This window comes from Bos indicus, chromosome 4 (genome assembly GCF_029378745.1).
Source record: "Bos indicus isolate NIAB-ARS_2022 breed Sahiwal x Tharparkar chromosome 4, NIAB-ARS_B.indTharparkar_mat_pri_1.0, whole genome shotgun sequence".
Classification (NCBI taxonomy): Eukaryota; Metazoa; Chordata; class Mammalia; order Artiodactyla; family Bovidae; genus Bos; species Bos indicus.
Window position 1 is genome coordinate 113,631,186 of NC_091763.1, and position 22,405 is coordinate 113,653,590.

A 22,405-nucleotide genomic window follows, 5' to 3' on the forward strand; every position below is an offset into this window, starting at 1 on the left:
CAGTCCATTCTGAAGGAGATCAGCCCTGGGTGTTCTTTGGAAGGAATGATGCTAAAGCTGAAACTCCAGTACTTTGGCCACTTCATGTGAAGAGTTGACTCATTGGAAAAGACTCTGATGCTGGGAAGAATTGCGGGCAGGAGGAGAAGGGGACGACAGAGGATGAGATGGCTGGATGGCATCACTGACTCAATGGACGTGTGTCTGAGTGAACTCCGGGAGTTGGTGATGGACAGGGAGGCCTGGCGTGCTGCGATTCATGGGGTCGCAAAGAGTCGGACATGACTGAGCAACTGATCTGATCTGATCTGATCTGATGCTGGACTCCTTTTTCCTATTCCAACTACCTAACAGATCAAACCTAGGTCTCCCACATTGCAGGCGGATTCTTTACCAGCTGAGCCACAAGAGAAACCCCAGTATAGTCCATGTGGTACCCATTCAAGTGGGTAACTTATCCCTTCTCCAGCAGATCTTCCCAACCCAAGAATCAAACCAGGGGTCTCCTGCATTGCAGGCGGATTCTTTACCAACTGAGCTATGAGGGAATATCTTATATTCAACCTCATTCTTGGCCCAATTCTTATTTTGTATTTCCTTTCACTCTTTACTCCCATTAAGTTTCAGTTCAATTCAGTTCAGTCACTCAGTCGTGTCCGATTCTTTGTGACCCCATGGACTGCAGCATGCCAGGCCTCCCTGTCCATCACCAACTCCCCGAGCTTGCTCAGACTCATGTCCATTGAGTCGGTGATGCCCATCCAACCATCTCATCCTCTGTTGTCCCCTTCTTCTCCCACCTTCAATCTTTCCCAACATCAGGGTCTTTTCCAATGACCCAGCTCTTAACTGAAGAAGGCAATGGCACCCCACTCCAGTACTCTTACCTGGAAAATCCCATGGGCGGAGGAGCCTGGTAGGCTGCAGTCCATGGGGTCACAAAGAGTTGGACACAACTGAGCGACTTCACTTTAACTTTTTACTTTCATGCATCAGAGAAGGAAATGTCAACCCACTCCAGTGTTCTTGCCTGGAGAATCCCAGGGACATGGAAGCCTGGTGGGCTGCTGTCTATGGGGTCACACAGAGTCGGACACGACTGAAGCGACTTAGCAGCAGCAGCTCTTAACATCAAATGGCCAAAATATAGGAGCTTCAGCTTTAGCATCAGTCCTTCCAATGAATATTCAGGGCTGATTTCCTTTAGGGTTAACTGGTTTGATCTCCTTGGTGTCCAGGAGACTCTCAAGAGTCTTCTGCAGCACCACAATTTAAAAGCATCAGTTCTTCAGTGCTCAGCCTTCTTTATGGTCCAACTCTCACATCTGTATATGACTACTGGAAAAACCATGGCTTTGACTATATGAACCTTTAATGACAAAGTGATGTCTCTGTTTTTTAATATGCTGTCTGGGTTTGTCATAGCTCTCCTTCCAAGGAGCAAACATCCTTTAATTTTGTGGCTGCAGTGATTTTGGAGCCCAAGAAAATAATATCTGTCACTGCTTCTACTTTTTTCCCTTCTATTTGCCATGAAGTGATGGGACTGGATGCCATGATCTTAGTTTTTTGAATGCTGAGTTTTAAGCCAACTTTTTCACTCTCCTCTTTCACCCTCATCAAGAGGCTCTTTAGTTCCTCTTGGCTTTGTGCCATTAGAGTGGTATCATCTGCATATCTAAGGCTGTTGATATTCCTCTTGGCAATCTTGATTCCAGCTTGTGATTCATCCAACCCAGCATTTCACATGATGTATTCTGCTTATAGGGCTTCCCAGGTATCTCAGCTAGTAAAGAATCTGCCAGCAATGCAGGAGAAAGTGAAAGTGAAGTTGTTCAGTCATGTCTGACTTTTTGCGATGCTGTGGACTGTAGTCCGCCAGGCTCCTCTATCCATGAGATTTTCCAGGCAAGAATACTGGAGTGTGTTGCTATTCCCTTCTCCAGGGGATCTTCCCAACCCAAGGATCACACACGGGTCTCCCACATTGCAGGCAGACTCTACCGTGGCAACATAGGAGACACCAGTTCAATTCCTGGCTGAGGAAGTTCCCCTGGAGAAGGGATAGGTTACCTACGCCAGTATCCTTGGGCTTCCCTGGTGACTCAGATGGTAAAGAATCCACCTACAATGAGGGAGAGCTGGGCTCAGTCCCTGGATTGGGAAGATCTCCTGGAGGAGGGCATGGCAACGCACTCCAGTATTCCTGCCTGGAAATCCCCATGGACAGAGGAGCCTGGTGGGCTTCAGTTCATGGGGTTGCAAAAAGTCAGACAGGACAGAGCAACTAAGTAAAGCACAGCACATTCTGCATATAAGTTAAATAAGCAGGTGACAATATACAGCCTTGACATATTCCTTTCCCAATTTTGAACCAGTCAGTTGTTTCATGTCCAGTTTTAACTGCTGCTTCTTGATCCACATACCAGCACCACAATTCAAAAACATCAGTTTTCAGGAGACAAATAAGATGGTCTGGTATTCTCATCTCTTGAAGAATTTTTCAGAGTTTGTTGTGACCCACACAGTCAAAAAGAACTGCCTACCACTCCTCAAAAATCACACACACACACGCACACTCCCTAAGAACAGAAACTTCTACCCCAAAAACAAAAGACAAGGACAGTGGCTCTCTGACCCCCAGTTCTGCGGAGTTTCTGGAAAGGAAGAGGGTTCCGTTCTATCCTGTTCTGCACCTTGCTCCAGCTTTGCACTGAGGGTAAAGAAGTTCTCCGCATAACCAAACACTCCTACGGAGGCAACCAGTGGGCTTTAGCAACGAGGGGGTGAGGGACGGGGAGTTGGCGGGGGTCCATATTTTGTTCTCTCACAATCCAAGCATCAGTTCTTTTCTTCTCTCACGTCTTAAAGAGGAAATGAGAGGGGGCGAGGCGCTCGCGGTCTCTGACAGGAAGCATCCCTGAGTGCAGTCGGGGTTGGGGAGTAGAGGCTGAGGGGCGGGGGGTGGCGCACGCTCTGAACCCAGTGCTCTCGAGTTTCGGCGGGCAGCAGTTTCTCCCCGCCCAGAGGGGACAGGGGGCGCCCTCCGTTAGCCCCACTTTCTTTCTTATCCTACAGTCGTGCCCTGCAACCTTCTGCCGCGCGCTCTCGCCGACCCGCCCGCACCCAGCCCGCTGCACCGCGCCTGGTAAGGGGACACTGGCGGGGGTCCCGGGGTTCTGGGGAGACCGGGGGGTGAGCGGCGAGGAGCAAAGCAGGAGGGGAGCTGGGGCTGGGGAGGGCGTCTGGAGCCAGCAGTTCAATCAGGGCTACTGACTTCTGGTGCGACCTCACACCGGATCCATGCCTCTGGGCTCGCCTGTCAGTGAAACCCGGCGCCCATAGAGAGCGTTATGTACAACAGCGGGTTCCCAGTGCGACTGAAGCGGGTTTGGGAACGGCTCACTCCGCGTTCATAGCCTATCGCTTTCCACAGGGCTGCGATCTTTTCCGTGTCGTGGCCTACTTCTTAGCTCCTTTGATTTTCACAAGCTTCACAGGGTTTCACAGAGCTTCACTAATAGTCTCTTTCATTTGACAGATGAGAAAAACTCAAATTTACAAGGTGCCCTAAGTAGGTAGAGCGAACATCTTAAGTTTTACCTTCTTAACTTCTCCAATACCACCCCCGGCCCATCCGTAACAAGCACCACCTCTCAGAGATGGCAGGGTGCAGGAATCCATTCCTAGGGCTCCACAGGAAGAGTACTCTCGCTGAGTCACGTGTTCCCAATGAAACCTCTCAGTGGACATTGTTCCAAGACCTTGATCTTCTGAAAGCCACCCCATTCTCCCCCAGAGACACCACACGTTTCCTGCGACACGATGTAGAACTCGATTCTATGGCAGAGAGACTCCAGAGTGTACAGGAACCATCCTTGGTCTGCTGTCAACCCCCTGTGAGAGCTGTGTTATGAAATTATGATGCTAAACTGTGAAACCAGCGATGCCAGGAAACAGAGGGACTGGGGCACACCGGGAAGGAGAGACTCATGAATGAGGAAAAATGAAAAATATTTTTACCTTTCCAGAAACAGCATACATGAGACAGCCCGCTTTCCTATGGTTTGATAGAATAATGTATTGTCAAGATTATATCAGTTTAGTCCAATTTAAAGATCAGAAGGTATATGATATTCATTTGCTTCAGCCTCCTCCCTAAGTTAGCTCCTCCTGCTGTTCCTGTCAGATACCCTTATAATCTCTGCTTGCACATCGTCTCTATCATGATTCCTGATCCCGTTTGGGGAGGATTAAGATCTTCTTTGTGGAGAAGAAATCTGCCTCCATTCTTCATTTTTCCGCTTTTGTCTACTCTGCAATTGACACGTGTCACATTGCTTCAGGTTTACACTACTTCCAGATGTCTTCCTAGGCTTGATTCAGTCCTTTTAATATCCTGTCATTTCAGCATCTCCATTAATATCCTTTCTGACCTGTCTCTGGACACTTTGGTATTTATTAATATCCACCCAAAAAAAAAAAAATCCATTCTTCAGTGGGATGTGTCTCCTCGGCAGCCTGACCCACTAAGAAGATGGTTCAGGAGGACGGTGTTGCACCTCTGCTCACCAACCGGAAATTTGATGGCATTTTGTGGCAGCCCCAGAGCTCCATCTGGGTCACACTGATCATCAAGCCACAGAAAAACACAAGATCATTTAAAACTGAAATCCTTCCTTTCTGAGCAACTTCTGTCCCCTGCAATTTTATGTTTGAATTTTTTAAAAAATGCACCTCAAATTTTGCAATACACTTCTCTTTGTTGGCTTTAGGGCAAGCTTCCAGCCTGTTGCTTCAGTTTTGTCCTGACCAGGGATGGCAACATGGTATGTGATGTTTCAAGAGGCTGGTTGACTTTATAATCACTTTTCTGCCCTGATAAATCTAAGAGAATATGCAGGCAAAATGTGTCATTTTTTGCTCTTAGCCCCATGGCAGTTGTGTGATCATGGGCAGAGCAGTTAAGGTTCAGTTTCCCAATATTTTAATAGAAAAGTTAATACCTATCTTGGTCACATCATAGGGAATTTTGAAGAACAATTAAAATAATGGACATAAAAGAAACTTTAAAATTAAAATAAATGCACAGAGATTTATTATGATGGTAAAGTTCATCAACATTGTCACCACTATCTTCATCATTTTTACCACATTGATATACTCATTCCATTATATAGAAAATCTCATCTGAGGTAGAAACGATGTCAGAGAATTTGTTCAGTTTTAGCAAAAGCCACCTGACCTGCCTCTTGAGTAACCTGTATGCAGGTCAGGAAGCAACAGTTAGAACTGGACATGGAACAACAGACTGGTTCCAAATAGGAAAAGGAGTACATCAAGGCTGTATATTGTCACCCTGCTTATTTAACTTCTATGCAGAATACATCATGAGAAATGCTGGGCTGGAAGAAACACATTCTGGAATCAGATTGCCGGGAGAAATATCAATAACCTCAGATATGCAGATGACACCACCCTTATGGCAGAAAGTGAAGAGGAACTAAAAAGCCTCTTGATGAAAGTGAAAGTGGAGAGTGAAAAAGTTGGCTTAAAGCTCAACATTCAGAAAACGAAGATCATGTCATCTGGACCCATCACTTCATGGCAAATAGACAGGGAAACAGTGGAAACAGTGTCAGACTTTATTTTTTGGGGCTCCAAAATCACTGCAGATGGTGACTGCAGCCATGAAATTAAAAGATGCTCACTCCTTGGAAAGAAAGTTATGACCAATCTAGATAGCATATTCAAAAGCAGAGACATTATTTTGCCAACAAAGGTCCATCTAGTTAAGGCTATGGTTTTTCCTGTGGTCATGTATGGATGTGAGAGTTGGACTGTGAAGAAAGCTGAGCACCGAAGAATTGATGCTTTTGAACTGTGGTGTTGGAGAAGACTCTTGAGAGTCCCTTGGACTGCAAGGAGATCCAACCAGTCCATTCTGAAGGAGATCAGCCCTGGGTGTTCTTTGGAAGGAATGATGCTGAAGCTGAAACTCCAGTACTTTGGCCACCTCATGCGAAGAGTTGACTCATTGGAAAAGACTCTGATGCTGGGAGGGATTGGGGGCAGGAGGAGAAGGGGACGACAGAGGATAAGATGGCTGGATGGCATCACCGACTTGATGGACTCAAGTTTGAGTGAACTCCGGGAGTTGGTGATGGACAGGGAGGCCTGGCATGCTGCGATTCATGGGGTCGCAAAGAGTCAGACATGACTGAGCGACTGAACTGAACTGAACTGAGTATAATTTATCAGAGACAAGGACAGCATGTGGGAAAAAGTGGTGAGGAAAATGCTCTTCTGGGGCTGAAGGAAGGGAAACGGGTATGGGAGAAAAAGGAAAGGAAGGAAGTTATCTTAATATATTCTGACAGTGTGACAAGGGATGGTTTCCCTAATGGGGACCATTTCTATGCATCCTGACTGTGTGAATAGAAAAATGTAAAAAAGGTAGTAATACCAGAATCAACCTAAATAAGCAAATCAGTTAAGAAAACCATTCTGAATTCAATGTTAATCAATAAAATGCAAGTTTAAACCAATTAAGACATTAGACATTCTAATGTATGCCCAAAAGGGTAACCAAAAAATTAAAAATCTAGTATTACCAAGTGTAAGTGAAGACTTGAGGGATGCTCACAGCCAGCCTGATAGCACAAGTCTACTGGAGTCGGACTTGGCAACATCTAGTCAGGTGGAAGCAGTCCATCCCAGAGATTGTCACGTGTACAAGATGTGTGCAGGACTCTTCTGCAGCACTCTTGGTAGTAGCAAGGATGTATTTGGAACACCAAATGTTTGTTAAGAAAGAATTAGATAAAATATTACATAAATAATGTCACTTCCATAAAAGATGAAAATACCAAAAAGTACTATATCTTAACTATAGACCGATGTGTATGTACAAGTGTAAATACACAATTGAGAAAGAGACATAAACACTTCGGAATACTGATTACCTCTGAAAGGAAGAGTGAGAATGAGACTGGGAAGTGGAGTAGTCAGAAAATAAAGAAATGGAGCTATATGTGTGATGTTCTTTTAATGTTTTAAGTCCAACAGAATAGCAGCAATAACAATGCCAAAATGCTGAGATTTGTTCATTGCAAATGGTGGGCATTCATTTCATTCCTCTGTGTATTTCTCTCCTTAAAATGTTTGTTTCAAGACTGCATAATCTTTAACATTGACGAAATAAAATACAGGCTCAGAGTTCATTTAATTATACTTGCATATTGCAGGCTTGCCTTTTCTAATGCACAATTATCTTTTCTAGCACCAAGAAGAATGGCACAATAGCATGCCTCAGCTGAATGAAACCTTTATCTCCACGGTTTTGCTAATTTCTGGTGACATCGACTAGGATTTTTTACAGTGGTTATTGATTTAAAGACATTTGATTTAAAACTGAGCAGGCAATGACTTTATCCTGAATTTGTCCCTAATGTTGCTTCTGTCCCTCAGTCAGGGCACCAGTTTCTCTTCCCCCAGCTGCTCAGAGGAAGGGAGGATGGTGACTATGTTCGGGCCTCTTCCCCTTCTCCCTCTCATGTCCATCCTCAAAGGAGCCCTGGACCCCAATTCCACACTCCCACTGGAAGGTGCATTGTACTTTCCTCTTTGCCACTGGGATGTCCGTCTGATACAAAGAGTTTCTGGGACTGGAAATGCCCAGTACTTCAAACAAACCACTATTCATTTACAGTAAGGCAACTTTTATTGTCTAGTCTAACAAGTTTGCCTACCTTGATTCTAATAATAAACTAATAAAAAGTCCGACTTCTCATTCCTAGAAGAAGGCTTTCTTTATTTCATGCCTTTTCAGCTTGAAGGGAGATAATCAACTAATGTGTATTCAAACATTTCTTGCTTTCCTGCAGAAGGAGGAAGAATAGCAAGAGCTCACTATGTTAGCACAACCTAGCATCACCTGTCTTGCTTAAAGTTATATATGGGTATTTGAAAGCAAAATATAAGTTAGAAAGTTAGCAATGGAAATGACTCATGTAAAGATAATTATTTTTGGCTGTCTAAATTGCAGGTGTTCTCAGGCCTTCAGTTCAGTTCAGTTCAGTTCAGTCCATCAGTCCTGTCTGACTTTTTGCAACCCCATGAATCGCAGCACGCCAGGCCTCCATGTCCGTCACCATCTCCCAGAGTGCACTCAAACTCATGTCCATCGAGTCAGTGATGCCATCCAGCCATCTCATCCTCTGTCATCCCCTTCTCCTCCTGCCCTCAATCCCTCCCAGCATCAGAGTCTTTTCCAATGAGTCAACTCTTCGCATGAGGTGGCCAAAGTACTGGCTTCAGCATCATTCCTTCCAAAGAACATCCAGGGCTGATCTCCTTCAGAATGGACTGGTTGGACCAACTCCTATAAGGACACTTGCTTTTATTCCTTTCTTCTTTTTATTCCAGAAACTAATGGAAGGGCTTCAGAGGAGCAGATACGGAACCATGGCTGAAGGTAAGAAACCCTCCAAATTCTCATGCTCTCTGGACACCAGGGGAAAATCACTGTCTTCCCTCCTCCACTCCCTGACCTCAAATACTGAGACAGAAGAGAAACCAATTATTTTAAACTGCAGAAGAAAAAGTTGGCTATCATGTTCTTTGGGCTTCCCTGGTGGCTCAGCTGGTAAAGAATCCACCTGCAATGAGGAAGAGCTTAGTTCAATCCCTGGGTTGGGATGATCCACTGGAGAATGGAATAACTAGCCAGTCCATTATTCCGGCCTGGAGAATTCCATGGACTGTATACTCCTTTCCCTTCTCCAGGGGATCTTCCCAACCTAGGGATCAAACCCAGGTCTCCTGTATTGCAGGCAGATTCTTTACCAGCTGAGCCACAAGGGCAGCCCGAGTATAGTCCATGGGGTTGCAAAGAGTAGGACACAACTGAGTGACTTTCACTTTCATCTTGTTGTTTATCTTCCCTGCCATCAGCATAGCCCACACACCCAAGTGTGAAGCTCTGCCCTGCGTGGTGATGTATGGGAAATGTGAAAACAAAATTTCAAGTCAGAAGTCAGGAGATTTGGAACCAAAATGTCTTTCCCTACCTGTGCTCAGCTGAAAAGAGGGCAGGTTCCCCATGTTTGCGTGCTAAGTCATTTCAATTGTGTCTGACTCTTGGTGACCCTCTGGGACTGTAGCTCACCAGGCTCCTCTGTCCATGGGATTTTCCAGGCAACAATACTGGAATGAGTTCCTATGCCCTCCTCCAGGGGATCTTCCTGGCCCAGGAATCAAACCTGGGTCTCTTGCATCTTCTGTATTGGCAGGCTGCTTCTTTACCACTAGCGCCACCTGGGAAGCCCAAATTTCCCCCACAGAGATTTAGTAATCATGTTTGAAAAAAATCCAGAATCCTTAAGCAAAGGCAAGACCAACATAGAGTAAAAGGAGTAAAATAACAGATTTTAGGAGCCTAAAATGAATTTAATTCATTTGGGCTTATAAGAACTCCAGAAATCCTTGCATTCTCACTCTCTTCATCACTAGAAGACTTAGCTCTTGGTACAGACTGACCCTCACCAACACCACTTTTGTTATAATTTCCTGTAATTCTATCAGCCACATGAATGATCTTTCCAAAATATGTATTGTTAAAGCAAGAGAGTTCCAGAAAAACATCTATTTCTGCTTTATTGACTATGCCAAAGCCTTTGACTATGTGGATCACAATAAACTGTGGAAAATTCTGAAAGAGATGGGAATACCAGACCACCTGACCTGCCTCTTGAGAAACCTGTATGCAGGTCAGGAAACAACAGTTAGAACTGGACATGGAACAACAGACTGGTTCCAAATAGGAAAAGGAGTACGTCAAGGCTGTATATTGTCACCCTGCTTATTTATCTTATATGCAGAGTACATCATGAGAAACACTGGGCTGGAAAAACACACGCTGGAATCAAGATTGCCAGGAGAAATATCAATAACCTCAGATATGCAGATGACACCACCCTTATGGCAGAAAGTGAAGAGGAACTCAAAAGCCTCTTGATGAAAGTGAAAGTGGAGAATGATAAAGTTGGCTTAAAGCTCAACATTCAGAAAACGAAGATCATGATCAAGTCCCATCACTTCATGGGAAATAGATGGGGAAACAGTGGAAACAGTGTCAGACTTTATTTTGGGGGGCTCCAAAATCACTGAAGATGGTGATTGCAGCCATGAAATTAAAAGACACTTACTCCTTGGAAAGAAAGTTATGACCAACCTAGATAGCATATTGAAAAGCAGAGACATTACTTTGCCAACAAAGGTTCATCTAGTCAAGGCTATGGTTTTTCCTGTGGTCATGTATGGATGTGAGAGTTGGACTGTGAAGAAAGATGAGCGCCGAAAAATTGATGCTTTTGAACTGTGGTGTTGGAGAAGACTCTTGAGAGTCCCATGGACTTCAAGGAGATCCAACCAGTGCATTCTGAAGGAGATCAGCCCTGGGATTTCTTTGGAAGGAATGATGCTGAAGCTGAAACTCCAGTACTTTGGCCACCTCATGCAAAGGGTTGACTAATTGGAGAAGACTCTGATGATGGGAGGGATTGGGGACAGGAGGAGAAGGAGACAACAGAGGATGAGATGGCTGGATGGCATCACCGACTCGATGAACGTGAGTTTGGATGAACTCCGGGAGTTGGTGATGGACAGGGAGGCCTGGCGTGCTGCAATTCATGGGGTTGCAAAGAGTCAGACACTACTGAGTGACTGAACTGAACTGAACTGAATGTTCTTATCATCTCTTCTTCAGCCACCCATCCAGGATCATCTGTCAGACTCTGTCCCTGACATTAACCACAAGCTCACTTTCCAATATTCAAATCCCTACCCTAAGAGCAGAAACCCAGGGACATTCAGCTGGTCCTCAGTGGGAAGTCACTGAGACTCTAACATCTGAGACTTCCTTTACTCCCAGGGTTCAGATGACTGTGATGAGCAGTCTGTGTGCCTGGGAACTAGTGGGTGAAAAGCAGATGATAATATTTTCTTGTTTATGATTTATCCTCACCTCCTTGTAATTTCACCTGAGATTAGCATGAAACTGGCCTAAGTAACATCATGGGAAAAGCAAAGGATCATTTTTCTTTCCAAAAATCTGTGTTTCATTGGTCCTGAAGAAGTCCTTGGAGCATCCTTCATAGTGTAGCTGTTCTGGCTTTTGGGTATGGGTCCAAGCTTGGGCTCCCAATGTGGGCTTCCTACCAGTCAAGAGCAACCTAAATTTGTATGCAAACATCTGTACGATTTTCATATCACTGTTTGGCAGAGAGAGGTCCATAGCTTTCATGAGATACCACAAAAAGTCAGTGATAGAAAAATCTTAAGAATCACTAACAAAGACAAATCTACCAACAAAGACCTTCTGTATGGCACAGAGAACTCTGCTCAGTATTCTAAATAATCTAAATAGGAAAAGAATTTGAAAAAAAATAGATAGACACATAGGAATGACTGAATCACTTTGCTGTACACCTGAAACTGAAACAACAATGCTCATCAGCTTGTTGTTGCTCATTCGCTCAGTCATGTCCTCCTCTGAAACCCCATGGACTGCAGAACACCAAGCTTCCCTGTCCTTCACCATCTCCCGGAGTTTACTCAAACTCAAGTCCACTGAGTCCATGATGCCATCCAACCATCTCATCCTTTGTTGTCCTCTTCTCCTCCTGCCTTCAGTCTTTCCCAACATCAGGGTCTTTTCTACTGAGTCAGCTCTTCTTTGCAGCGGGTGGCCAAAGTATTGGAGTTTCAGCTTCAGTATCAGTCCCTCCAATGAATATGCAGAGTTGATCTCCTTTAGGATTGACTGGTTTGATCTCCTTGCAGTCCAAGCAACTCTCAAGAGTCTTCTCCACAGTTCGAAAGCATCAAATCTTTGGTGCTCAGTCTTCTTTATGGTCCAACTCTCACATCTATACAGGACTACTGGGAAAATCATAGTTTTGACTAAACAGACCTTTGTTGGCATAGTGATGTCTCTGCTTTTTAACACACTGTCTAGGTTTGTCATAGCTTTTCTTCCAAGGAGCAAACATCTTTTAATTTCATGGCTGAAGTCACCATCTGCAGTGATTTTGGAGCCCAAGAAAATAAAATTTCTGGCTGTTTCCATTGTTTCCCCATCGATTTGCCATGAAGTGGTGGGACCAGTGCCATGATGTTAGTTTTCTGAATGTTGAGTTTTAAGCCAGCTCGTTATCTACTTCAAGAGTAAATAAAAATTTTAAATTAAAGAAAAAAAAAAAAAAGAATCACTACCATGGTAAAACAAGAAAATTCTTTTTTTAACAGGCGGAATAGAACATCAGGGCTTTGAACCTTCCTCCTCATTAAGGATCATCCTGGTAGGGAAAACAGGCAGTGGGAGAAGTGCCACCGGGAACAGCATCCTCTGCCAGCCGGTGTTTGAGTCCAAGCTGGGGTCCCAGGCAGTGACCAGGAAGTGTCAGAGGGCAACAGGCATGTGGAATGGGAGGAGCATCGTGGTGGTGGACACGCCCCCCATCTTCGAGGCCGAGGCCCAGGATCAAGAGGTGTATGAGAATATCGGAGCCTGTTACCTGCTGTCGGTGCCAGGGCCCCACGTGCTGCTGCTGGTGACCCAGCTGGGGCGCTTCACCGAGCAGGACGTGGTGGCCGTGACCAGGGTGAAGGAGGTCTTTGGGGCAGGAGCTGAGAGATACATGGTCATCCTCTTCACCCACAAGGAAGACTTAGAGGGCGGATCCTTGGATGAGTACGTGGCAAACACAGACAACCTCAGGCTGAGGCGCCTGGTCCGGGAGTGCGGGCGGAGGTACTGTGCCTTCAACAACCGGGCCTTGGGGGATGAGCAGAGAGAGCAGCTGGCCCAGCTGATGGCTGTGATCGAGGGGCTGGAGCGGGAGCACCAGAGTGCCTTCCTCACCAACGAGCTCTTCTTTGATGCACAGATGCTCCTGCAGATGGGGGGTGGCGCCCATGGAGAAGGTCAGAGGCGCTACCTGGACAAGGTACGGCTGCAGGTTGCAAAGCAAAAGCAAGACCTGAAAGAGGCGGAGAGAAACTCTGCCTTCAAGGCGCTCCTCCGACTCAAAGCCTGGATCGTTTCTCATGTCAAAATATTTGTTCTTCTTGTCCTGTGCCTTTTGATTTTTCTTGCCATTGTAATTATTTTGTGTACCCATCAAGGCTGAGCATTTTCAGATGACATCTGCCGTCAGCTTCCAGTTTTTTCAGAGTCAGTATATCACTAACTCAATGGACATGGGTTTGGGTAGACTCTGGGAATTGGTGATGGACAGGGAGGCCTGGTGTGCTGTGGTTCAGGGGGTCACAAAGAGTTAGACACGACTGAGCGACTGAACTGAACTGATATCTATGTTGATCAGGAACTTTATTTTCTTTTTACATAATTTCACTTATAATTTCGCTTCCTTGCATCAGACATGCCATCCCTTTTCTTCAGTTGCTTTTTAGGTGAATAAAATCCAAAGCGGGAAAAAAATTCCCTTTCTGTTGTCTTAAAAATGGTGAAGGCAAATAATAAACTAAATGCACATCATCAAGAAACATCGAGGAGTTTGCATAAAGGAAAGTGAGTGGACTGACATGCTGTGTGAGCAAGCATCTTACCGGGGACCTACTTTTTACAGTTGAAATTGCTTATTTTATATGAAAGATACTCTGACTTCCTTGTAGGTTGTAAAAAAAAAAATTATACACTCCACAAGAGAGAAAAACTAGGATGTTCTGGGACATCTCTGGGGTGTGAAGAGGCTAGGGGAGAAAGGAAGAAGGCCCTGAAGACGGGGTGAGGAGGAAGATCTCCGATACTCAGCCACTGGGAAATTAAAGAACCGGAAATCCTTAGAGCAGGGCTGGATGACAGCCAGATAATAAGTGTAGGAATTCAGGCTTAGCCGGCAATCTGGTCTCCTTCAACACTCAACCATCCTCTTGAGCATGAAAGCCACCCTGGACAAGAAGGAAGTGATCTGCAAGGCTGCATTCCCTACAAGTTTAGAAATTTGAATTGCATGAACTTTTCATATGTGGCAATGAAACATTCTGCTTCTTTTGATTTATTCACCCTTTAAAAAATGTAAAAGCCCTCCTCAGCTCACAGGTTATATACAGAACTGGCCTCAGCCTTGATTTGCTCTGCAGGCTGTGGTTTGCCCACTCCCATTTTAGAGGAGATTTTCCATCATGGGTTGAGCTGGGATGTAGTGGAACATCTTGAATCCCAAGGTCAGCACAATCGTGTGTGATATCTGTAGAAATTTGGGGGAAAGGTGGCATTGCACATTTCAGTGGTAGAAAAGAGAAGCAGGCATACACTGGGGTGAAGTCTGAGCGGAGGTCACCAAATCAGTGGAAAGAGGAAATCAGATGAGGAAGGGTCTGGGTGACCCCTTGCCAACTTCTTCTATGGGATAGCTGCCCATGCCTTCATACCCTGTAGGGAAGACCCACGGTTGCACAGGCAGCCTGTGACTGGGTGGGTAAATGATGAACTCTCTGTGATGCCCAACTCATTGTCCATGTCCCTGCTGGTGATAAAGGTGTGGTTTATCTCAACAGTGCTATTCCATAACCAATTCCAACCTGTGCAAGGAGTGTTATGTGTGAGCTCCTCAAACCCTTGAAACACCAAGCATCTCAGAGTTCTCAGACCAAGGACCTCCTCCTCCGTGCGGTCTTCCCACACTGTCTGACCCAAGCTGGCCTCTCCCTTCCTTGACTTCATCCAGTTCTGCTCCACCCACACATAGCTGATTTGCCCAATGTCGGGGTCTCTGCTGGGCGCCAGGGATCTGAGAGAAGTAAGGCCAAAGGCACCTGTGTGGTAGAGGGAGGAAGGCATATAAAAATGAGGGTGAGCCGGAAGTGAGAGTCTACACAGGGAAGCAAGAGTAGCCCTCACTGGTCATGACTAAAGAAAGCCCAGGCAGGAACGAAAACCCAGTGGGCCAATGAATAAATTAAACTAAAAATGGGTGTGAGAGAAATTTGTCCGCGGTGGGATGTCAACCAGAAGGAGAGTGTGGGCTCAGGGGCAGAGGCGCCGTGGCCACGGTGAGGCCGGGGCTTCTAGAAATGTGCCGGCCCCTCCCTCCAGGACTGACTTCAGGCAGAGGGAGCAGGCAAGCCATTCAGAATCACAGTAATCCAAGTCTGTGCCCCAACCGGTAATGCTGGGTCAGGCAGGAGATTGAGAATCACTGGAGGAGGCAGGGAGGGACCAGGCTGGGCGGGGCCCTGGGCGGGTTCAAGGGCTTTCTCCCCAAGGTTTTTAAGCAGCTTAGGAATTTCAGAAAGATCACGCTGCAGCAATGTGGCGGTTGGACTAAATAAGTGTGAGCCTAGAAACATGGCATCACACTCAGAATAAAAGAATTCTGTCTCAGCCATCCATCCGGGCCTGAGCCATAATGGGAGGTGTGGGGATGGAGAGGACATGACAGGAATGCAGACAATGAGGGGGTGAATTGACACAGAGTGGCACTGACAGCACGGTCAGGAGGGAGCCAGCTTTCTGTCGGCCTCCTGAGGACTCTGACTCCCCCCACTGCCCGGGCCCTCAGAGGACACTGGGCTGAGCAGAGGAGGGCGGAGACTTCAGATCCGGTGGAGTCGACCTTGAAGCCCTCTGGGCTGGGCAGTCTCCTCCTCCCTCCTGGGAAGTCACTGGACCAGGGAAACTCACTAAAGAAAGTATTCGGGAGCAGGGCTGCAGGAGGATGGCCTCCCTCCAGGAATGCAGATGGTTGGTTCCCAGGCCTCCCCACCTGAGAAAGCATTTCTCACCCCAGGAGCAGCGTTTCTCAGTCAGCCAGATGGCATTCCACCTTTGTTGACTTTCTAGGGGAGTAAAGCTGGAGGGTGAACCCAGGAATATTTTGCAGTAGAGGAGGAGACAGGGTCGTGCTCCACCTTGACTCACACATGGATGTTCCCCAAAGTGATCTCTTGGAAACTGTTCAAATATGAGTGCTGATTCTCCCTCAAAAGATGAAGGAAGCACAGAAAAACCCGCCTGGGGGCCATCCCATTTCCTCTGCCTCTCCTTTTGTCATTTTCAGAATAATTCATTCCAGGGGTTTTTCACATTCTTGGGATGCAGTGAACTTCCATTTCTTGAAGTGGGACCATTAGATATAGGCAGAGGTCCTCCCTGTCACCTGATAAAAGAGAAATTCATTTATTTATTCTCGATTGACTTTTTTGGCAGGAAGCATGAAAACACGGGTGTTCTGATAAATTTCAGGATTTCTTTTAAAGAGATATGAAGAATTCTTTATTAGTTCAAATGTTTTCAAATGCAGGTAAAGGAGACCCCAAACTCCAATGGCTTAAGTAATAAAGGAATTTATTGGCTGACATAATCAGAAATCAGAGATGGGGTGGGCTTCAGGGCTGGTTGATTCAGGGGCTAGGGTTGATTCAATTACTCTGCTCAGCTTTGCAGTGTTGGGTAAGGTGACCATGGAGAAAAAGAGAGTAAGCCAGGCATTCAGGCAGAAAAAGATTCATTATAGGAAGAAAGAAAGTAAGTAAGTAACTGGCTTTAGAGAAAAACCAATGCCCTCCCTTTACAGACAACCCTTCTTATACCTTATTTATGGGTAATTGTGCCCCAAAGGGAAGGGGCCTTAGTTTATCTTTAGCCCGCAGCTGGAGTCTTGTGGTCGTGTAGTTGAAGGGGTCTCACAGTTGGGTGGTCACATAGTCTTGAGAAACTGGCACCAGCAGGGAGAAACAGGATATTGCCTTCAGGAAAAACAGGATTCCCCCAGGGCAATGTGGCCACTGTAACTTCATCTCTTGTTTGTCAGGGCACCACAATGGGCCATATTTTAACTATATGCTATGAGCCCCTTGTGAACCCTAACGTTGCAGCCTTTTTGATATAGGGTAAGGGCTGAAGGTCAGGCTTCTGTATCTGCTTTGCACTGGTTTTGTTAGGGGAAGCGCACTGATTGAAACTGCCCACCTTGGCCAAGCACCATTTTCATGAGTTGTTTTACAATAGGAAGTCCTGGTAAGGAACACAGAACTAATAAGCCTCCACCAACTGGAAGAGTTCAGGAAAGGTCAAAAGGAGATACCACATTTCCAACCTCCTCCCAGAATCCTTCTCCCTGGCATCCATCTTGGCTGAACAAGGCGTGCACCACCAGGAAGAACTCTGAGTCCGAATGATTGGCTAAAGACAACCAGGAAACTAATCCCATCACCATAAAACCCGAGACTGCAAGCCATATGGCAGAGCTGTTCTCCTGGGTTCCCTTACCCTACTGCTCTCTGCCCAGGCGCCCTTTCCCAATAAAATCTCTTGCTTTGTCAGCACATGTGTCTCCTCGGACAATTCATTTTCAAGTGTTAGACAAGAGCCCAGTTTCAGGCCCTGGAAGGGGTCCCCCTTCCTGCAACAGTTTGGGGGTGTTGTCATGGGGTAAGATAAGAATAGGCTGGAATGTGGGTTAAGGGAAGTCTGAGTGAGCTCAAAGTGTGTGATAATTGGAGCAAGTTAGAAGTAGCTCATGAACAGTCTGGCTGGTGAAGACTCATAGGCAGTCCTGGAGAAAAAAGACACATTTTGAAAAAAGACACATTAGACAGGGACCGAAAGTCAGAATAAGGGTTAATATGAGAAGGGGACCCAGTAAAGGTAGGAGCCATGGCATCCAATCCCAATTGCTTAACCAGTTTTCCCATGATTTACTAAGATGTTGATGTATTCTTGAGGCCCTATTTGTCAGATTCTTTGCTGCCTGCTTTGCAACACCCTACTTATTGAACTGTGGTATTGGAGAAGACTCTTGAGAGTCTCTTGGACAGCAAGGAGATCCAATAAAGGAGATCATTCCTGGGTGTTCACTGGAAGGACTGATACTGAAGCTGAAACTCCAATACTTTAGCCACCTCATTCGAAGAGTTGACTCATTGGAAAAGACCCTGATGCTGGAAGGGATTGGGGGCAGGAGGAGAAGGAGACAACAGAGGATGAGATGGCTGGATGGCATCACTGACTCGATGGACATGAGTTTGGGAAAACTCCAGGAGTTGGTGATGGACAGGGAAGCCTGGCATGCTGCGATTCATGGGATCGCAAAGAGTCAGACATGACTGAGCAACTGAACTGACTTATTGGCATAGAAGCAACAGGTTTCATCTATGAAAAGACAAAGGCCTCCTTTTTCTGCTGTGAGAAGGTCTAATCCTCTTCTGGTTTGAAGGACCACAGCTGTCAGGGAGTCTAGTTGGCCCTGGAGAGTGATAAGGCCAGCAGCTACTTCTGGCTCTCAATAAGATCCTTAGAGAGACTGTGATAGTAGTTTACAGAGGTTGTGAGCCCTGCTGTCCCTGTTCCAATCCCCGCTGCTCTTCCTAAGCTTATCAATAAGAGAATGAATTGAATTGCTTGTTTGGGTTGGTTGTGGATTAGTGTGATAGAGAAGGTTTGGTTGTTAGGAGGAATAGAGATGTATCAAGTAAGATCAGGGTTATTGAAAGGGGCTGAAGAGATATGAGAGGAATGAGGTATCAAGTCTTCTAATGTCTCATTGCAAGTGTGAATTGGAGGCTCAGAAAAATTAGGGATGAGGATGGCGGGGTTGAGAGTAGGGCAGCATTCAAAAGAGAACTCAGGAGATTCTAGGAGGGTGACATGAATTAGTTGGATACGAGAAGGTGATAGAAGAGCCATGGTCTTGTGTGAGAGTTAAGTCCTTAAGGTCATGTTGTGAGCAAATGACCATGGGTGTCCCAAAAGTAAGTTTTTTGCTTTCTTGAGTGAGAAGTGTAGCTATGGCCAGAGCACACAGGCAGGCTGGCCATCCCTGTATGGTGGTATCCAGTTGTTTTGACAGGTGAGCAGTGGGGGGAAAGGAAGGGCCCTGCATCTGTCCTAAGACTCCTAGGGCAATTTTATGTCTCTCAGTAGTGTAGAGTATAAAAGGGCGAGAAAGATCAGGCAGTGTTAAAGCTGGGGCTGACAGAATAGCTTGTTTTAGAGCATTAAAGGCTGAACAGGCATTTGACTTAGGCTCAAGAGGCTCCAAAAGATCCCCCTGGGTAGCTTGATATAAGGGTTGTTCTAAGAGGGCAAAATTGGAGATCCAGAGGTGTAGATACCCAGCCAAGCCCCAAAAGGAGAGAATTTCCATTTTTGATGTAGGGCAGATATAAGGGGCTTGCTATCAGTAGTTATATGTCTCTTTGTTGGTGACAGGAGAACTCCAAGATAGGTGACCTCAGGGAGGGGAGGTGGAGGGGATACTCGATAGCCCCAATCAGCTAGGAAGTTGAGGAGTTGTATGTCGCTGAGAATGTATGAGTGAGGGGCTACAAAGGAGAAGATCATTTACATATTGGAGGATAGAACTTGGGGCAAGATTGAGAGAGGTTAAGTGTGAGGCCAAGCTTGGCCAAAGAAATGAAGACTATCATGAAATGCTTGGGGAAGGACAGTCCACGTTAATTGTTGGGAGCGATGACTGTCTGGATCAGTCCAGGTAAAAGCGAAAAGATCTTGAGGGTCTGGGTGTAAAAGGATGGTGAAAAATCCATCCTTAAGGTCCAGGATGGTGAAATAGTTGGTAGAAGGAGAAATAAGGGAAAGAAGAGTATAGGGATTTGGGACTACTGGGTCAATGGAGACAACAGCAGCACTAATAAGTCTCAAGTCTTGAACCAGGTGGTAGGAGCCATTTGTCTTTTTAACAGAAGGATAGGCATGTTATAAGGAGAGTGAGTAGGGCGCAACAGACTGACACAGCAGCTTAGAGATGATGGACTTAATCCCTGTTGATGTATTTGGGAAATAGGGTATTGAGGTTGATTGGGAAACTTTGTTGAATCTTTTAGATGAATATAAATGGGAGTATGGTGGGAGGCAATGGAGGGGTTATCAGTATCCCAGTCTATAGGGTTTATGGAGAAGGAGGGTAATGGGGGAGGTGAGGAAATAGTAGGTTTGAGAAGCAGTAGCCAGGCCAGGTCTGGGAGAAAGATTTGGAATAGTGAGGAAAGCCTTGAATTTGGAGAGTAGATCCCTTCCAAGGATTGGAGTGGGGCATTTTGGGATAATGAGGACAAAATGAGAGAATGGGGTATTTTGAAGTGTGCAAGGCAGAGGTTTGGTAATCTGTGGTGTAGACACTAAACTATCAACCCCCACAATAGAGATCTGAGAGACTTCAGTTTTTCTGGAATAAGCAGGCATGGCAGAATAGGTGGCCCCTGTGTTGGTAAGTACTCTTGCCTGGAAAATCCCATGGACGGAGGAGCCTGGTAGGCTGCAGTCCATGGGGTCACTGGGAGCTTTCATGCATTGGAGAAGGAAATGGCAACCCACTCCAGTGTTCTTGCCTGGAGAATCCCAGGGACGGGGGAGCCTCATGGGCTGCCGTCCATGGGGTCGCACAGAGTCAGACGTGACTGAAGCGACTTAGCAGCAGCAGTGTTGATAAGAAAAGAGATCGGCTTACCTGCCACTGTGAAAGTCACCCTGGGCTCCGTAGAGGTGATGAGAGTTGGGGCCTGGGGCCCTGGGCACCTTTGGTCTTCAGTGGTGAGTCCGAGGAGTCTGGGCAGAGCTGGGTCCAAACTCCTCCTTGGGACTGGGAGGCCATGTCTGGATCCCTAGAGGGGGATTAGGGCAGTCTACCTTCCAATGTCCCTTTATGCCATAATTAGGACTTGGACCCAGAGGGGCCCTGGGCTAGGGGCATGAGCGGGCCCAGTGCCCTTCTTTACCACACTTGTAACAGGGCCTAGATGATTTCTTTTCTCTGTCAGAGGATTGAGGTATGGAGCCATGTAGGGCAGTGGCTGAGGGATGATATTTAGCTTGATCGCTTTGAGCCTGTTCTGTTATTGAAAATTTTAAAAGCCAAATTTAAAAGATCTCATTGAGAGGTTCAAGGGCCTTCCTCTGCCTTTTTTAGCTCTCTTTGAATGTCTGGGTATGATTAGGAAGTAAAATGGGTCAGTTCAGTCAGTCAGTTCAGTCGCTCAGTCATGTCCGACTCTGCCACCCCATGGACTGCAGCACGCCAGGCCTCACTGTCCATCACCAAATTCCAGAGTTTACTCAGATTCATATCCATCGAGTTAGTGATGCCATCAATGGCTATTAAGGACAATAGTACCTTCTGTTGAAGTTGGATCTAATTTTGTATATTTTTGCAGGGCTTCTGTTAATCTAGCTAGAAATTATGCTGGATTTTCACCTGGTCTTTGAGTTATTTCTCTGAATTTATTAAAGTTAACAGCTTTATGTCCTGCTTTTTGGAGGCCTGCAATAAGGCAAGTCACCATATGATTATGGGCTGTTCACCCCAGACGCCCTGCCTGGTAGTCCCAGTTAGGGTCATCCCTGGGAATGGCAGCTGAGCCTACAGGATTAGTATCATCAGTTTGATGCACTTCATGGGCATGAGCTCAAGAAGCTTGCCAGACTCATTCTTTTTCTTCTGGGAGGAGGATAGAGGAGAGTAAAATGTAAATATCATGCCAGGTCAAGTCATAAGAGTGGGTGAGGTATTTAAATTCTTTTAAATAAGTGTCAGGGTCAGAGGAAAAAGAGCCAAGACGTTTTTTGATTTGAGATAAATCGGAGAGGGAGAATGGGATGTGTACCCAAACAATGCCTTCTGTACCAGCCACCTCTTGCAAGGGAAGAAAGGGAGCAGGAAGGAATTCAGAGTCCTGTTTCTTTAAGGCCGAGCAGCCAGGATTGAGGAGGGGATTTAGGGAGGTCGGGATGGGGACTTGAGACTCTGGTCATAGGAGGTGGAGGTGGAGCTGAAGTCCCGGAGCACTTTTCAGAAATAGGAATGGGGGAGGTTCGGAAGGCAAGAGAAGGGCAACATGGAACTGGGTCTGCCATGATAGGATTAGAGGGGATAGGAGATGCACTGTGGTCAGAAGGGTCAAAAGAAGAGGAGGAAAACTCCCAACAGGGATCAGGAAATATAGTATTAGGGGGATGTGGCCCAGAATGGGCTAAAAGTATCAGAGAAGTAGAACAGGAAGTACAGAGAGAGGGCCAAGGGCAGAAAGTGAAGAAAGCCTGAACAGAAGGGATCTCTGACCACTTGCATTGTGGCGGCAGAAGTTACCGAGGTCCCATAAAGTACTGTAATTGAGAGTTCCTTTTTCTGACCACTGGAACCTATTTTCCAGTCAACATTGTGGCCATACAGTGTGAGGGTAATAAGTGAGTCACTTTGGCTTTGTTTCTCCTTGAAAACCCAAGGTTTTTAGATTTTGGAGAAGGCAGCCTAAAGGGGTAGATTTTGTAGATTCAGTTCAGTTCAGCTCAGTTCAGTTGCTCAGTCGTGTCTGACTCTTTGTGACCCCATGGACTGCAGCACACCAGGCCTCCCTGTCCATT

At 46.1% G+C, this 22,405-nt stretch overlaps 1 protein-coding gene and 1 long non-coding RNA gene across 3 annotated transcripts; one reads left to right on the forward strand and one right to left on the reverse strand.

Moving 5' to 3' along the window:
* Positions 1 to 2,968: 2,968 nt before the first annotated feature.
* LOC139182800 (GTPase IMAP family member 5-like) lies at positions 2,969 to 13,207 on the forward strand. 2 transcript variants are annotated; one of them, XM_070788406.1, is made up of 4 exons: positions 2,969 to 3,148; positions 8,428 to 8,476; positions 9,882 to 10,630; positions 12,310 to 13,207. In XM_070788406.1, exons 3-4 carry the CDS (start codon positions 10,600 to 10,602, stop codon positions 13,191 to 13,193), a joined length of 915 nt encoding a protein of 304 aa, XP_070644507.1. In that variant the 5' UTR covers positions 2,969 to 3,148; positions 8,428 to 8,476; positions 9,882 to 10,599; the 3' UTR covers positions 13,194 to 13,207. The 2 variants fall into 2 exon arrangements, with proteins under 2 accessions (XP_070644507.1, XP_070644506.1); XM_070788405.1 differs by lacking the exon at positions 9,882 to 10,630 and having other exon boundaries at positions 2,972 to 3,148.
* Positions 13,208 to 16,355: 3,148 nt separating this feature from the next.
* LOC139182802 (uncharacterized) lies at positions 16,356 to 21,443 on the reverse strand. The gene is made up of 2 exons (XR_011566373.1): positions 20,496 to 21,443; positions 16,356 to 17,582 (listed from the first exon to the last, which is right to left on the reverse strand). It is a non-coding gene; the product is annotated as an uncharacterized lncRNA (long non-coding RNA).
* Between the last annotated feature and the right edge of the window lie 962 nt (positions 21,444 to 22,405).

Bases quoted from the DNA above. Each gene is read 5' to 3' on its own strand.
- LOC139182800 (XM_070788405.1), top strand. From the start codon at position 8,434: ATGGAAGGGCTTCAGAGGAGCAGATACGGAACCATGGCTGAAG. The intron at 8,477-12,309 runs GTAAGAAACCCT...TTTTTTTAACAG, and splicing joins ATACGGAACCATGGCTGAAG to GCGGAATAGAACATCAGGGC.